This window comes from Hemitrygon akajei, chromosome 21, assembly GCF_048418815.1.
Source record: "Hemitrygon akajei chromosome 21, sHemAka1.3, whole genome shotgun sequence".
In the NCBI taxonomy this organism is placed as follows: Eukaryota; Metazoa; Chordata; class Chondrichthyes; order Myliobatiformes; family Dasyatidae; genus Hemitrygon; species Hemitrygon akajei.
Window position 1 is genome coordinate 10,422,056 of NC_133144.1, and position 18,325 is coordinate 10,440,380.

At 41.8% G+C, this 18,325-nt stretch overlaps 1 protein-coding gene across 2 annotated transcripts in view; it reads left to right on the forward strand.

Moving 5' to 3' along the window:
* The window catches only part of man2a2 (mannosidase, alpha, class 2A, member 2), an 89,444-nt gene that overhangs the window by 47,640 nt on the left and 23,479 nt on the right, over positions 1 to 18,325 (forward strand). For both annotated transcript variants that reach the window (XM_073024775.1, XM_073024774.1), the window contains exons 8-12: positions 5,318 to 5,495; positions 5,906 to 6,108; positions 6,769 to 6,951; positions 10,845 to 10,959; positions 16,819 to 16,886. In XM_073024775.1, the coding sequence (XP_072880876.1) occupies positions 5,318 to 5,495; positions 5,906 to 6,108; positions 6,769 to 6,951; positions 10,845 to 10,959; positions 16,819 to 16,886 (747 nt within the window). The remainder of the gene's footprint in view (positions 1 to 5,317; positions 5,496 to 5,905; positions 6,109 to 6,768; positions 6,952 to 10,844; positions 10,960 to 16,818; positions 16,887 to 18,325) is intronic.

Genomic DNA, 18,325 nt, shown 5'->3' on the forward strand with positions numbered 1-18,325 from the left:
GATAAAGTTGTTGTTTGTCTGAGTAAAGATTAGCTTATTAACTAAAGATCAGGTTTATTTGTCACATATACATCAGAATGTTCTGAAATGCATCATTCTGCGGCAACGAACAGCAGTCCAAGGACTGTGCTGAGGCAGCTGGCAAGTGTCACCACTCTTCTGGCATCAACGTAGCATGCCTTCAGCTTACTAACCCTAACCATAATCTTTGGAATATAGGAGGAAACAGGAGAACCCAGAGGAAACCTATGCCGTCTCACAGAGAACGTACAAACTTCTCACAGACAGCAGCAAGAAATGAACACCGATTCAATGATCGATAGCACTGCAGTGATTGTGCTGCCCTTGTTACGTACCCCGTAACTGGGTCACTTACCAGCAAAGATAGAGAGGTCCGTTGAAGTCTGATGGTACTATTTTTAACAGTATTTATTGATAAAAATGCAAACATACAGATAATATACGTTGTCAATACTAAACCTAAAAGCGCAGGTATAATAATAATCAATAAGAAATAGCTCGATTGTTGTCTAGGGGATAATGTATTGTCCGATGGAAATATAAAAGTCACTCAAGTTCATTCAAGCTGCAGGCTGCAGCCTTTGGTTGGAGTCAAGAGAGAGAGTTTAAAACTTGCCCATTCCTTTTATGATGTCAATCCTTCGAGAGTCGTTGGGGCTGATTTCTCCTTTGTTTTAGCTAAAGCCGTTCTTCCGTGGTAAGGCCCACCAATTCCGAGGCAAATGGAAAAGGACGCACGTGGGCTTTCCACGGGCTTTCGCTATTACGCTGTTACAGGATTTCTAGCGTTTCTTCTGGTGCGTCTAAAGGGGCTGTTCCCCAGACCCTCTTTTATCCTGACTCACAGGGTCTCAGATGTCAATCAGGGTGGAGGGATGCCTCCCCTCAACCAGCCCACTTTTGGTCATTCCCTGAGGGCTTCAAATAAATAGCACCGTACTCAATACACAATTCCGTCTCCAAGAGACAATGGCCGTTTCCCGTAGCTTTGTATCGCCGAGGGGCCAAGACATTCCAAATGTCTCTGTCTCATTTCCTGGGTCTCCTGACCTGAATTAATAGCGATCTTGCGATTCTCAAAAAGGAGGGGGCTACTTTGGGACCCTTCGACCCCTCAGAGTTGGGCACAGGCGTAACACCCTAAAGAACGTGCTTAATCTGGATTCCTACTCACCAGTTATGTGTCACAGTCTGTTTAATCTGTATTTTCTCTCCATTTATGGCTGCAATGATCAATTCTAACTTGGATTACTTTGACTCTTGGTGAAGTAATCTTTCTTTATCTATCTTTTAATCATCACCGTGGGAGGACTTAATTCCTTTGAAATTAGAGTATGTTTTCAAGATTGTTTAATGTCATTTCCAGTGCAAAAGTGTGAAGAATAACGATATACTTGTTAAATAAGATAAAGAACATAATAACTATAAGTACAAAAAATTGCTTATATACATTGATTGTACATAAAGTGATGCTAGGCACAGGAATATCTTATGTAAGGTGACTGACAGTAGTGGTGGGTGTTGTGATAGGGTGGGTTAGTAGGTGGAGGTGTTGATCAGTCTTACTGTTTGGGGAAAGTAATTGTTATTGAATTGGTCCCGGCATGGATGCTACATAACCTCCTCCCTGATGGGAGTGGGACAAACAATCCATGAACAGAGTAGGGGGGGGTATCCTTAATGATATTGATGGCTTTTTACCCGTCACCTTTCTGTATATATGTCTTTGATGGCAGGTAGGCTGGTGTTGGTGCTGGGTTGGGGAGCTTTGTCTACCCGTTATAGAGCCCTCCTGTCCACTTAAGTGCAGTTTGTGTACTATCTCTTAATGTGTTTTGTTCTTGAAGATCTCCAATGTTTGGTGATATCCCATTATCCCTCCCATGATTAATTTTTTTGAAAGGAGTTCTTAGCAGCAGGGAGAGTGGTGGGAAATATCCAAGCTGTTGTTCATGGTCTAGTTGGGTGCTATGAAAGATTGATATTGAATGCTTAACTGAATGCAAAAGTCCTACTTTTGTTAAAAGCTATCTGCTTAGTTATAAACACAATAATTATAAAACATAAGCTAGCTGATATACATTGATTGTACAGTGCCTATAAAATGTATTCCCCTCCCCCTGAAGTTTTCATGTTTTATTGTTTTACAACATTGAATCACAGATTTAATTTGTTTTTTTTCTGACACTGATCAACAGAAAAAGGCTCTTTCATGTCATACTGAAAACAGATCTCTACAAAGTGATCTAATTAGTTTACAAATATAAAACAAAATAAGTATTCAACTCTTTAATAGGACACACCAAATCATCACTGGTGCAACCAATTGGTTTTAGAAGTGTGTGTATGAAAGAGACAGAAGTGACTATGTTGTTCTGCAGAACACGGTGACATGCTATGTTGGTGTTGGAATGTGTGGTGACACTTACGGGCTGCCCCCAGCACATCCTTGGGTTGTGTTAAATGCAAACAACACATTTCACTGTATGTTTCAATGTACATGTGATAAATTAATGAATCTGTATCTGCTCTTCTCTTACTGGGACTCAAACAACCATTTGTGTTGGATTCATGTCAGTTTATTTGGGGTCAGGTGGACTGTACTATGATGGCTGGCCCGTGTTCTTTATCCAGCAAAGGATGACTTGCCTACTCTTGCCATGTGTCCTCCTGATCCATATCAGTCATGTTCTTCCACTATTGTGCCAGTGGCTTCAGGGGGAAAGAATCAGAAGTGCTCAAATTGTGTTTTCAATTGATGGTGATCAGATTATCTTTAAGCAAGGTTTTACTTTTATAACCCAAGCATGCAGATAACTCTTTCTATCCATTTAATGCTACGCCAAGTCATTAAAACCAGGAATAAAACTCTACCTTCCAAGTTCAAATCAATAAACAATGCAGAGATCACCCTGATCTGGATTTACCTGCACTATGGCCATCTTTTGTGTTAGTCGTTTGGCTTCAATGTTATGTTCCATATAGTCCATGACAATCTCAAAGTCCAAAGTAAATTTATTATCTAAATATATATATATCCCACCATATGTTACCCTGAGATTATTTTTCTTACAGGCATTTACAGTAGAACAAAGACATATAATAAAATTAATGAAAAACTACACACAAAGACTGACATGCAGCCAATGTGAAAAAGAAGACAAATTATGCCAATGCAGGAAAGAAACAGAAATAAATAATGATACTGAGAACATGAGTCCTTGAAAGTGAGACCATTGGTTGTGAGCATTTCAGTGCTGAGGCGAGTGAGGTTATCCATGCTGGTTCAGGAGCCTGATGGTTGAAGAGCCTGATTCATAAACCTGGTGTTGTGGGACCTAAGGCTCCTGTACCTCCTTTCCAATGGTATTATGTATTGTATTGTACTGCTTCTGCAAAGACAACAATATTCATGACATATGCTGGTGATATTAAACCTGATTCTGTTTGAATATTTGGGTCCTCGATGATGGACGCTGCTTTCATATGGCAGTGCTCCTTGTAAATGTGCTTAATGATGGTCAAGGCTTTTCCTGTGATTAACTGGGCTGTATCCACTACTTTTCTCCCAAGTCTGCACACATGGAATCAAGACCGGTATAGCCTTGTGCAGTTTTTTGCCTCTGTAGTTACAGACAGTTGAAGCTTGAGCAAAGATGTAACTTAGATTGACTAGGATGCTATGTGGCACAAATTCAAGTGTGAATGTTTTGAAAACTGATGACAGGAACTGAGAAATAATGTGATTGACATGCAATTTTGCCTTTATTTGTATATGACTCCATTATTAAATTTTGTATTCACATTCATATTGGAATCTGCCAATCTAAATGGGTTGTTTGTTTACCTGATATTCGGTGTAATTATGACACCTCTGCCAGCAAAAGAATTTAATTACAGTTTGACATTATAAACTTAGACATAGGAATTTATATTTGGAAAAGTTGACAAGAAATATGACTTAAGCCCACCTTCTATATAGTCTGTCGACAACAGCTTGCCAGAGTCCTCTATCCTGGACCCGGGATGAGGTCTTCGGAGTTTCTACTGGCATTTCTGTAGCTCTGGGTTTTTACAGGATGGGTTTGCTGGCCCCATGCACAATCCTCCTCCTTTCGCAGCTGGGCTTGGGACCGTCCATGGCAGAGTTGACAAGAAATATGTGCAATGTAATTGACTTCATTGATTTTATAGTCCTTTGATACCACTGCTTTAATTATCATTTGCTGTTATTCAGATGGCTGCTGCAAATAAGCCTTTCAGTGAACCAGTGCATACATATACTAGTGCACATGACATTAAACTAGATTTAGACTTTGAGGTGATTGAATCATTTATCAGAATTAGGTTCATCGATACTGATATATGTCATGCGATTTGTTCTTTTACGGCAGCAGTACATAAAAATGCTAAGTTACAATAAGAATGTGTGTAAAATATAACAAGCACAAACACACAATACTGGAGGAACTCAGCAGATCAGGTGGCATCTATGGAAATGAATGGATCTTTGACGTTTTTGGCCAAGACCCTTCATGGTCTCGGCCTGAAGTTTCGGCTGTTTATTCATTTCCATAGATGCTGCCTGACCTGCTGAGTTCCTGCAGCATTTTGTGTGTGTTGCTCTGGATTTCCAGCATCTGCAGATCCTCTTACGTTTTAAAAATAAATAGAAGGGTTACCATATGAGGAACATCTGGCATCTCTTGGGCTGTATTCCTTGGAGTTCAGGAGAATGAGAGCAAATCTCATAGAAACATTCCAAATGTTAAAAGGCCTGAACAGATTAGATATGGCAAAGTTATTTCCCATGGTAGGGGAGTTTAGGACAAGAGGGCACAACTTCAGGATTGAAGGATGTCCATTTAGAACAGAGATGTGGAGAAATTACTTTAGTCAGAGAGTGCTAAATCTGTGGAATTTGTTGCCACGAGCAGCTGTGGAGGCCAAGTTATTGGGTGCATTTAAGGCAGAGATAGATAGGTTCTTGATTAGCCAGGGCATCAAGGGGTATGGAGAGAAGGCTGGGGAGTGGGGATGACTGGAAGAATTGGATCAGGCCATGATTAAATGGGCTACTTCTACTCTTATATCTTATGATCTTATGGTCTAAATAAATAAAAAAATAGTGCAAGAAGTGTGGTAATGTTCATTGCGCACAGTGTCACCGCTCTCTGGTGCCATCTTAGAAGAATTGATTGATTTATAGCCCAATTTGTTTAATACTGCTGACACACGTTCATGTTTTTCCTTCACACCTATGATTCTATTTCATTATATCTTTCTCTTGGCTCAGAGCAAACTTACTTCTGGATCAATACCGGAAAAAGTCCAAGCTATACAAAAGCAAAGTTGTTTTGATTCCACTTGGAGATGACTTTCGTTATGACAAAGCAATGGAGTGGGACCAGCAGTTCCAGAACTATGAGAAACTTTTCAACTACATGAACTCTCACCCTGAGCTTCATGTGCAAGTAAGTGCTTCTTTAAGGAAAGTTTTGCTGGGCCAGATTCCATTGGATCGGTTCCAGTCTCCAGCTCTAGATTTGTGATCCAGTTGTCTGCTTAACCACTGTAGTGATTGTGACATTGGTTGTCTTGGTTCTGGTTAGCCCAGGAGGAATTGCTGGGATTCTGTCTGCCATTTGGTGCTGTTATAGAAAGTTGGGAGCATGTGGAATTGGTTGAGGACAAATTAGACTCAACCGTGATGGCCTCCATTATTGTAGAGTCTGCAATACTGAATTGTGATCTCTGGAAAAGTACTGGAGGGCCCCTATAGAAGTAGATTGAAGTTGGAAGTCTATCTTGAGAGACTGGAGAAAATTGGGAAGGAAAGTTTTAGAGACACAGAAATAAAGTGCTTTTTGTCCTTGGCTTCCAGGTACAGTTTGGAAGCCTGTCTGAATATTTTGATGCTGTTTACAAGAAGAATGGTGTTAGCCCTGGCAGCAAGCCTCCATCCTATCCCGTTCTCAGTGGTGACTTCTTCACTTATGCCGATCGTGAGGACCATTATTGGAGTGGCTATTTTACTTCGAGACCTTTCTATAAGAATCTGGATCGAGTGCTGGAATCGCACCTCAGGTAAGAAGTCTCCACTTGGCATCTGCACGCATTTCTGCTCTTGGAGCTTTCATATTGACAATGAAAAGGGACGAGAATGTCTTGGGCAATTGTTTACAGGAACAATTTAAATGGATGTTAAAGAGCAAAAATGAGAAAACAAATGAGAGGAAAATATAGGGAGAGTATAAGTGAGAATTTGGAGCAAAGGATGATGAGAGGTGACTTTATAGAGGTAAACAAGATGATAAGAGGCATAAATCAAGTGGACAGCCAGAGACTTTTTCCTGGGTGGAAGTGGCTAATATGATGGGGCATAATTTTAAGGTGACTGGAGGGAAGTATAGAGACAATTTCAGAGGTGCTTATTTTTTAACACACAGTATTGGGTGCAGCCCGGGTGGTGGTAGAGGTAAGTACATTAGGGTCTCTTAGATAGGCAGATGAACTATATAAAAATGGAGGAAATGTGGGGGGGAATGAATATATTGATCCTAGAGTAGGTTAAATGGTCACCACAATATTGTGAACCAAAGGGCCTAATTTGTGCTATTATGTTCTTTATTTTAAAAGTTTATTGTAATGAGTGACAGCACAGAAGTTTGGCCAGGAGTATGCTTAGGAGTATTTTTGGTAAATAACTCAAATCACCCTTCTGTAAACTGTGTTATTTTATTGCAGAGCAGCAGAGATACTGTACAGTTTGGCCTTGAATCATGCTCGGCACTCTGGGGTGGATATGAGATACCCAGTTTCCAATTATCGCTTTTTAACAGAAGCCCGGCGGAACGTAGGCCTATTCCAGCACCATGATGCCATTACAGGCACCTCAAAAGAAGTAGTGGTTGTTGACTATGGGCTCAGGTACTTGCTGCGAGGAGCTTCTTTTAATGAGACTATCATTTCCAATTAACGCACTATCAGGAAATATTAGTTTGGTAGCCTATCACTCTACTTTTAACCCTAAAGTCCACATTCTCACATGGTTTCTACAAATTTGATGTGAGGCATGTGTGGTCAGGTTGGCAGGAGGCAAGGTTTGGGAACCCCAAGGTGGAATGTGAACCAGTATTGTTAGCAATTAGCATGACATTTTGCAGTGCTGGCTTTAAGATCGGGGTTAGAAGTTTGTATGTTCTCCCTGTGGCCGTGGGCACTTCTTCCAGGTACTCTGGTTTCCTCCCACACTCCAAGGACTCATGGATTAGGGTTAGTAAGTTGTAATCCTGTTGGCGCTGGAAGCATGGTGACGCAGATTGCTCCACATAATCTCACTGATTTGATTTGATGTAGATGAGACATGTATTAGTATACCGCGCAGTATTTGTGGAGACTAAGTCCCATCTCCACATTGAAGAGATACTTCACTGCGTTGTGTGGCACTACCACCATGCTAAATGGGATGAATTTCGAACAGACTGGGCATCTATGAGGCATTGTGGGCCAACAGCAGCGGCAGAATTGTACTCAACTACAATCTGTAACCTTATGGCCCAGCATATCCCCCACTCTAACATTACCACCAGGGCAGGTGGCTCAACCCTGGTTCAATGAAGAGTGCAGGAGGGCATGTCGAGAACAACACCAGGCATACGTCAGTATGAGGTGTCACCCTGGTGAAGCCACAATACTGAACTACAAACGTTTGTACTTGCATGCCAAACGCCATAAGCAGCAAATAGTAGGCAGAACTAAGTGGTCCAACAACCAACGGATCAGATCTAAGCTCTGTAGTCCTGCCACATCCAGCTGTGAGTGGTGGTGGACAACCAAACAACTCACTGGAGGAGGAGGCTTCACAGATATCCCATCCTCAAAGATAGAGGAGCCCAGCACACCTGTGCAAAAGATGAGGCTGAGGCATTTGCAACAATCTTCAGTCAGATGATTCAGCTCAGCCTCCTCCAGAAGTCCCCAGCATCCCAAATGTCAGTATGCAGCCAATCTGATTCATCCATTTGATATCAAGAAATGGCTGAAAGTACTGGATACTGCGAAGGCTATGGGCCCGGACAAACACCCGGCAATAATCCTGAAGACTTGTGCTCCAGAACTTGCCACCCCACTAGCCAAGCTGTTCCAGTACAGCTACAATACCAGCATCTACCTGGAAATGTGAAAAATTGCCCAGGTGTGTCCTAAACACAAGAACAAAGACAAGTCCAACCCAGTGAATTATCGCCCTATCAGCCTTCTATCAATCATCAGCAAAGTAATGGAAGGGGTCATCAACAGTGCTGTCGTGCAGCACCTACTCACAATAACCTGCTTACTGATGCCCAGTTTGGGTTCTGTCAAGGCCACTCAACTTCTGACCTCATCACCTCCTTAGTCCAAGCATGGACCAAAGAGCTAAATACCAGAGGTGAGGTGAGAGTGATAGCTCTTGACATCAAGGCAGCATTTGACTGAGTATGGCATCAAGATTCCCTAGCTAAAATGGAGTCAATAGGAATTAGGGGAAAACCCTCCACTGGTTGGAATCATACCTGACACAAAGAAAGATGGTTTGTGGTGGGTGGAGGTCAATCATCTCATCCTCAGAACATCACTGCAGGACTTCCTCAGGGAAGTGTCCTAGGACCAACCATCTTCAGCTAATCATCAGTGACCATCATAAAGTCAGAAGTGGGGATGTTTGCAGATGACTGCATAATGTTCTGCACCATTCATTACTCCTCAGATTGTGAAGCAGTTCATATCCATATGCAGCAGGACCTGGACAATATCCAGGCTTGGGCTGACAAGTGGCAAGTAACATTCGAGCCACACGAGTGCCAGGCAATGACCATTTCCCAAAAGGGAAGCTCTAAGCATTGTCCCTTGACATTCAGTGGCATCACCATCTTTGAATCCCCTACTATCAACATCCTGGAGGTTACCATTGACAGGAAACTGAACTGGTCTAGCCATATAAACTCTGTTGCTACTAGAGCAGGTCAAAAGCTAGGAACCCTGCAGTGTGTAACTCACCTCCTGACTCCAAAAGCCTGTCCACCATCTAAAGGCTCAGGTCAGGAGTGTAATGGAGTACTTGCCACTCGCCTGCAACGCTCAAGAAGCTTGACACCATCCAGTACAAGGCAGCCCACTTGATTGATACCCCTTCCACAAGCATCCAATCCCTCCACCATCAACAAACAGTTGCAGCAATGTGTACTATCTACAGGATGCACTGCAACAACACACCAAAGTTCCTAAGGCAGCACCTTCCAGACCTATGACCACTACCATCTAGAAGGACAAGAACAGCAGATATCTGGAACACCACCACTTGGAAATCCCCCTCCAAGTCACTCACCATCCTGACTTGGAAACATATCGCCATTCCTTCATTGTTGTTGGGTCAAAATCATGGAATTCCCTTCCTAACAGCACTGTGGGTGTACCTACACCTCAGGGACTGCAGCAATTCAAGAAGGCAGCTCATCACCACCTTCTCAAGGGCAACTAGGCTCAGCTGGCCACACCCACATCCCGTGAATGGGTAAATAAAAAATACATGTGACAAATGAAGCTAATCTTTACCTTAGGTTCAAAGTACATTCATTATCAAAGTATGTATAAATTGTACAACCTTGGGATTCGTCTGCTTACAGGCAGCCACAAGCAAGAAACCTGAAAGAACCCTTTTTTTTTTAAAAAAAAGACCAACAAATGCCCAATGCACAGATAGATAGATAGATGGAAAAAAAAATACACACACACATTGTGCAAACAATAAAAGCAACCAACAGCATTCAGAACAAAAGTGAGTCCATAGACACGAAGCCCGGAGCAAGCCCATAGCCTCAATTCATCACGCAGCAGGGCAAATGGCCGTAGAGTTCTCAGCCCAGAGCAGCCAGAGTAGTCTCAGTCTCAGCCTCAGCCTCAGTGCCGTGGAGAGTGGAGCAAATGTCACAGAGCACTGAGTGACTTTGCCTCCAGTCCTAAAACCCTACCATTTCAATTCATCTGGCCCGGTGGTTGAATTGTCCAAACATCAGGTCGATCCCCACACTAGGACCTGAGCCCTGTCTCTTCCTTGTGCTCTGGCCCTGGACCCTACCACCATATTTTGGCCTGTGCCTGACTTTTCCAAATCAGCCCAGCACTTCAATCGATCAGACCTTCCTCTCAGTTCAGGTGGACAGGCTCTGAAACTCCTCCGCTCTGCATTCCCCAACTCCATCTCAAGCATATTCTGACCTTGCTCCAATCATTTCTCAAACATGCCTCGACCTAGTTCTGACTCTGTCTTGCACCGGCACATCTCGACCCTTGGGTCAGCCTCACCTTTGTTCATCTCTTCGTTTTTGCGGCTACCATTTAGCACAATTTTCTCAGTAAGGGTGTTACTAATAAAGTACTTAGTTGTAACTGCCAGCAAGCTCTCACCCATCTTCATTACTTCCATGAAATTGGGATTTGGAGGTGACATGGGCTGCTGTTAACAGAAATAAATAGCAAGTATATAAATATTCCTGTTGTTCATCTGTAAAATAGTTGGTCTGGTTTATGAAGCCCATTGCAGTAGTTTACACTTGCTAAGTTAATTCAGAGGGATATTATTTTAAGTTCTCACTCTTCGAGCCAAATCTGAGGGGTTTAGAGAACACCTGTGGAAATGCTGTGTCAGTATATGAACATAAGATTTACCAATGATTAGAAGATCTACTGGTTATTTGATTAGATGGGTGTGCTGCTTAAGTGCAAGGGCTTTTTGCCGAGATTTGATGGAATGTTGTCTAAACATGAGTGTTCTTCCTTTTCAGGCTCTTTCACTCCCTTATGAATTTGAAACGGGTGATAATTAATGCAGCTCACTTCCTGGTGCTTGAGAGCAAAAATGACTACAAATACGATGAATCTTCCCTTTTCCTACAGATGGTAAGTTAAACCTGTGATACTTGGAAACTATCCCTTTTGAAAACAAAGCTAAACTCAGAGATATACTAAATTTGTTAAAAGGTTCAGTTTATTTCTTACCCTGAGTACAATATCTTGATTGAGAAATTCATTGCAGATTAGTACAAAACTGATTTGTGAGTGATGCCAAACTACGATGCTATTCTGATCAGAGGAATTAGCTGTTAAGAGTTGTCTCTTTTAGATTGCATCTTAAGTACTGGATTGTTACAGAGATTCATGTATTTAACCCCAGTGTTGGAGGGTTGATGTACATTGGTACCTGACTTAGTGCTGCCTCACAGAGTGCCTATTCATTTTAACACTGTTGTATAACCAATCAGTGAAGGTTGTGCTGTGGGCAGCCTGCAAGAGTCACAGTGCTTCCAGAGCCAATCTAGTATGTTCCCAACTGGCTAACCCTAACCCATAACTCTTTGGAATGTGAGAAGGAACTAAAGCACCCAGAGTCACGGGAAGAACATACAAGCACCTGACAAGTAGCAGAAGGAATTGAGATCTGATCAGTGATCACTAGGGCTGTAAATTCACATGGAATGAGAATTGTCATTCAGTATAAAGTAAGCAGTGGGATTAAACGAGCCTTTTGCAGTTTGGCAGTCTGGGACTAATAGGGTACTACAAAGATTTCTATCAGTGATTTAGTTGAGGGGAAGAAATTTCACATTTCCACTTCTCAAGATTCAACATTCAAGATGGTTTATTGTCATTCTTTAGTAAATGAGTGTAAAGGAGAGCAAAATGATTGTTATGGATCTGATGCAGCATTCAAAACCTATAATCATAAAGTACACAATAAATATAAATAGAAAAGCAATCCTGTAAAAGTATAGTAATGTTGCGTACATAAATTGATTGTATATACATAAAGTGACACAAGGCGATGTGTGTTTAATGGTGGTGGGGTAGAGTAATGGGTCACTAATGGTACTAAATTGGATAGGATTGTGGAGAACACTGGAGAATGTGAAGAGGCTGAAAACATGGCAAGTGGAATAAAATGTGGAAAATTGTGAGATCATCAACTCACACAAAACAGAAAGCAGAATATTTGTTAAATAGAAACATAGAAAACCTACAGCATGATACAGGCCCTTCGGCCCACAAAGATGTGCTAAACATGTCCTTATCTTAGAAATTACCTAGGGTTACCCTTAGCCCTCTATTTTTCTGAGCTCCATGTACCTGTCCAGGAGTCTCTTAAAAGACCCTGTCGTATCTGCCTCCACGACCATCGCCAGCAACGCATTCCATGCACTCGCCACTCTGTGTTTTAAAAAAAAACTTACCCCGACATCTCCTCTGTACCCACTTCCAAGCACCTTAAAACTGTGCCCTCTCGTGCTAGCCATTCCAGCCCTGGGAAAAAGTCTCCGACTATCCACGCGATCAATGCCTCTCATCATCTTATACACCTCCATCAGGTCACCTCTTATCCTCTGTCGCTCCAAGGAAAAAAGGCCGAGTTCACTCAACCTATTCTCGTAAGGCATGCTCCCCAATCCAGGCAACATCCTTGTAAATCTCCTCTGCACTCTTTCTATAGTTTCCACATCCCTCTTGTAGTGAGGCGACCAGAATTGAGCCCAGTACCCTAAGTAGGGTCTGACCAGGGTCCCATATAGCTGCAACTTTACCTCTCGGCTCTTAAACTCAGTCTCATGATTGATGAAGGCCAATGCACCGTATGCTTTCTTAACCACAGAGTCATCTTGCACAGCAGCTTTGAGTGTCCTATGGACTTGGACCCCAAGATCCCTCTGATCCTCACACTGCCAAGAATCTTACCATTAATACTATATTCTGCCATCATACTTGACCTACCAAAATGAACCACTTCACACTTACCTGGGTTGTACTCCATCTGCCACTTCTCAGCCCAATTTTGCATCCTATCAAATGTCCCACTGTATCCTCTGACAGCCCTCCACACTATCCACAACACCTCCAACCTTTGTATCATCAGCAAACTTACAAACCCCATCCCTCCACTTCCTCATCCAGGTCATTTATAAAAATCACGAAGAGCAGGGGTCCCAGAACAGATCCCTGAGGCACTCCACTGATCACCAACCTCCATGCAGAATATGACCCATCTACAACCACTCTTTGCCTTCTGTGGGCAAGTCAGTTTTGGATCCACAAAGCAATTTCCCCTTGGATCCCATGCCTCCTTACTTTCTCAATAAGCCTTGTATGGGTACCTTGTCAAACGCCTTGCTGAAATCCATATACACTACATCTACTGCTCTACCTTCATCAATGTGTTTAGTCACATCCTCAAAAAATTCAATCAGGCTCGCAAGGCACAAACTGCCTTTAACAAAACCATGCTGACTATTCCTAATCCTATTGTGCCTCTCCAAATGGTCATTAATCCTGTCTCTCAGGATCTTCTCCATCAACTTGCCAACCACTGAAGTAAGACTCACTGGTCTGTAATTTCCTGGGCTATTTCTACTCCCTTGAATAATGGAACAACATCTGCAACTCTCCAATCCTCCGGAACCTTTCCCATCCCCATTAATGATGCAAAGACCATCACCAGAGGCTCAGCAGTCTCCTCCCTTGCTTCCCACAGTAGCCTGGGGTACATCTCGTCCAGTCCCAGTGACTTATCCAATGATGCTTTCCATTTTTCTTAGTATCTACATGCTCAAGCTTTTCAGTCCCCTGTAAGTCATTCCTACAATCGTCAAGATCATTTTCCGTAGTGAATACTGAAGCAAAGTACTCATTAAGTACCTCTGCTATCTCCTCCAGTTCCATACACACTTCCAAGAAATTGCATGCAAGTCACTAAGAACCTGCAGCTGCAGGAAGTGATCAAGCAGGACGTCTACTCCTGTAATTAAACCCTCTAATAATAAAGCATACAGGTGTAATGAGCTCCCATTGCAATTTTAGAGGATCTTACCATGAGTGATGTCCAGTTTTGGTTTCCTTGACCAAGCATAAAGTATTTATCAAAGAACATGTTCAGTGAAACTTCAGTAATCTAGTAACAGGAATGGTAGATCTTTGAGGGAAGAACACTGAGCACAGTTTAAAATTGCAGGAAGATCCCAGTGCTCATAATACCCTTCAAGTAGAAATTACATCTGGAGATGAAGGTAGCTGTAAGTGCTCTTCAGATTTCAGTTTTGTCTCGAGTTTCAGTAATAAATACACTTTTTCCATTTCTCTACCAAACTTTTTCTCTCCTTATGGTAAATGAATCCTGCTGGAGACGATTGGAAGGACTATTTCTGTACAATTTTGAGATGAGTATTTACCCCTGAGGAGTCTCTATTAGATACTTCCTTTGATCCAGTTGTAATTGTGTCATATGTACATTGAAGATCTTGCTGTACACAATTGCACCTAAGGGAGTGATCCAGTTGTCCTGGAGGGAAAGTAGTTAGCAGGGATTTACCTTTGATTACCACTTGAAGGCTCACATAGAGCAATGCATCCATCCTGGTCTGAACCAACCATTATGCCAGTCTAACTCATCCCAGCTTGCTAAATGTGGTCTGTGTCCCTCCAAATGCCTCTTAAGTGTTACTATTGTATCTGCTTCTACCACCACCTATCTTATCTTAAACCCATGTCCTCCTAATATTTGACATTTCCATCCTGAGGGAGAAGCTCTGACTATTCACCTTACCAGTGCTTCATGTAATCTTATATAAGTACTTCTGTTAGGTCACTCCTCAGTCTCCAGTGGAAACAAGCCAAATTTGATCACCTTTTCTTTCTAACTTGTACCCTCTTTCAGGAAAGATTCTGGTGAAACTTTTCTGCACCATCTCTAAAGCCACCTTATCCTTCCTACTGAGTGTAACCAGAACTGCACACAATATTCCAAGAGTGACCTAGTCAAAGTTTTATACTGCTGCAACATGACTTGCTGACTTTTATACTCAGTGCTCTGACTGAAATTTGTCAATAAATTCACAATTTAAATACAGCCAACAGAAGAAGCACTGCAATAATCCAACCTTTAGGTAACAGGGAACCATCATTACCTGCACCTCTTTAGCAATGAGGGAAGAAATAAATACATCAAGAGATTCTTTAAATTTTTCTTTTTTTTGCACTTTTAAATACTCTTTAATTGAATTCTTAATTGAAAATTGAACAAGACTAAACTTCTGCGGTGACAATTTTAATGTTCATTTTCTCAGCAAAACATTGATTCTCACTTCCAGGTCACTTCTTCACCTGGTTTCAGTTCCTGTCGATACAGTAAGCTTTTGTTTATGAATGCCGTAAGCTTTTCATCATTCCTTCTGTCAAATTAACATCCCAATACAAAACCCAGAGGGACAAGGATATTATACCAGTGATCACGTACAATACCAAACACAAGGAAATCTGCAGATGCTGGAAATTCAAACAACACACACAAAATGCTGGTGGAACACAGCAGGCCAGGCAGCATCTATAAGGAGAAGCACTGTTGATGTTTCAGGCCGAGACGTGTTAGTCCTGACGAAGGGTACAATACCAACCAGGTTCATTGTGCTGAAGGACCAAATCGCCCCTCTGCACCGACCCAGGACGTGGAGCCTCCGACTACTCTTCTTTAAATTTTTCAACAGATAAATGTTAATGTCTGGGCTCTCATCAGTTACTGGGCTGATATTCACCCCTCAGCTTAAAGAAGACCGATCATCAAATTGGTGTCACTGTGTTATTTTGAGAACTTGTGATGTACGCACATCCACTACCCAACCACCAGCAACTCTTTTACGTACACAAACAAAAATCGAATCTTGCACTTGGTCCAGAAGTATATAAAGAAATAAAGTTGGACAAACTTGGACTGTTCTCTGGAGTACTGGAGGTTGAGGGTAACCTCTCGTGAAGTGTAAAAATTATGAGAGGCTTAGATCAGACAGAGTCAGTCTTTTTGGCAGAGTAGAGATATCAAATACTAGAGGACATACTTTAAAGTGAGAGGGGAAAATAAAGTTTTTTTTAATAAAGTGGTAGGTGCCTGGAATATGCTGGTGGAAGCAGACATGATAGTTGTGTTTAAGAGGCAGGTAGACACACACATGAGCATGCAGTGAATGGAGAGGTATAGATTGTGAGCAGGCAGATTGGTTTGATTTAATTAAGTGTCATGATCGGAATAGGCATTGAAGGCCGAAGGGCTTGTTGCTTGTCTTGTGGGTTACATTTGATTCTTCAGGTTAACTCAATAGCTTTTCATCAATACTGTAAAACTAGTTATAAATCTTGTCACTTCTGGTTCTTTAACCCCCCTTCATCATCCTGGGCCAGATGTATTTGTTGCTTCTCAGGTTCTTTTGGAGACCAGTGAAAGGATTACTGTTGAGTTATCCAAAGTTTGCACTGGGGTTGGCAGAGCAACAGATCAACCCTTGCTCCTGATATCTAACTTTGTTTTGTTTCGGGGCCTGTACCTCAGTCACTTCTGCGCATCAAGCAAGAAAGACCGCAACAAATCCAAAAGCACAGCTGTATTCAAGCTCCCCTGATAGTTGTCATTTCTCCTTGTTCTTCTACTCCGCTGCAATTTCCCATTGCTCTTGCGTTAGACAGTCAATGTGCCGAGGTGAGTCTGTTCACTGGCATTCATACTTGACATCTCCTTCCTCTTGGGAAAAGCATAGCCCATTCATGGATTAAATTGTCATTCTGGGGCCAGATACCACAGGAGGAAGTGGCACACATTCTTCCCTTGTTCAGATCAAAGCTGGAGTCTTGTCATCATTTACAAGTGGTGGAGCAGCTGTTTATAAATAACCTGGAGTTATCTTAGCTTTGTTGTGCTTGGGAATTATAATGACTTTTCATTCATTTCAGGATGACAGACGGCAAAATCATGATTCATTACCAGAGAAAACGGTGATAAAACTTGCATCTCTTCCCAGGTATAAATTTACAGCAATTAATGTAATGAGTTTTGCGTATTTTGGATACAGCATATTCCATCTAGATATTGTGATAAACATCAGAGAAGTGCTTTTGAGATACTGACACTATTGATGTAGGGAAAATATGGCAGTAATAGCAGGTTGTCAAAAGAAAACATAATGATGATCCGATCTGCATGCTTTAGATTGGGGATAATATCAGCCCATTAATTGATGAGAATCCAAGAAAATCCATTTTAAAGAACCTTACATTTATTTTCCCCTTTACCTCTAAAGAGGTGCAGATAGTGGTAATGGTGAAAGGCCAATTTTGATGGTATCAGAAAGAATCTGGTAAGTGTGAACTGGGACAGGCTGTTTTCTGCCAAAGTTGTACTTGGTGAATGGGAGACCCTCAAAAGTGAAATTTTGAGAGTAAAAAGCTTGTATGTGACTGTTAGAATAAAAAGGTAAAGGTAACAGGTTTAGGGAACCTTGGTATTCAAGACCTGGTTTAAAATAAAAGGTGCATAGCAGGTATAGGCAGGTAGGAACAAATGAGGTGCTTATGGAATATAAGAAATGTAAGAGAACACTTGATTAAGAAATCAGGAGGGCTAAAATAAGGCATGAGGTTGTCCTAGCAAACAAGGTGAAGGAGAATCTTAAGGGATTCTGCAAATGAGTTAAGAGCAGAAGGATTGCAAGGGACAGAATTGGTCCTTTGGTAGATCAGAATGATAATCTATGTGTGGAGCCAAAAGAGTTGGGAGGAATATTAAATAGATTTTTTTGCATCTGTATTTACTCAGGAGACAGACACGGAGTATATAGAAATGAGCCAAAACAGTTTCGACTTCATGGTCTGTATACAGATTACAGGGGAGGAGGTGTTTGCTGTCTTGAGGCAAATTAGGGTGGACAAATACCCAGGACCTGACAAGATGATCCCTCGGACCCTGTGGCAGGCAAATGCAGAAATCGCAGGGGCCCTAGCAGTGATATTTAGATCATCCTTAATTGGCAGGTGAGGTTCTAGAGGATTGGAAAATAGCTAATGTTGATCCACTATTGAAAAAAGGCTCTAAAAATAAACCAGGAAATTATAGACCAGTGAACCTGACATCAGTAGTAGGGAAAGTTATTGGAAGGTATTCTAAACGACTGGCTATATGAATATTTGGATAGACATGGACTGATTAGTAATAGTCGGCATGGCCTTGTGCTTGGTAGGTCATATCTAACCAATCTTGTAGAGTTTTTTGAGGAAGTTACCAGGAAAGTTGATGAAAGCAAGGCTGTAGATGTTATCTACATGGACTTTAGCAAGGCATTTGACAAGGTTCCACATGGGAGTTTGGTCAAGAAAGTTCAGTCACTCGGCATTCAAGAAGTAGTAGTAAATTGGATTAGACATTGGCTTTGTTGGAAAAGGCAAAAATGGTAGTAGGTGGTTG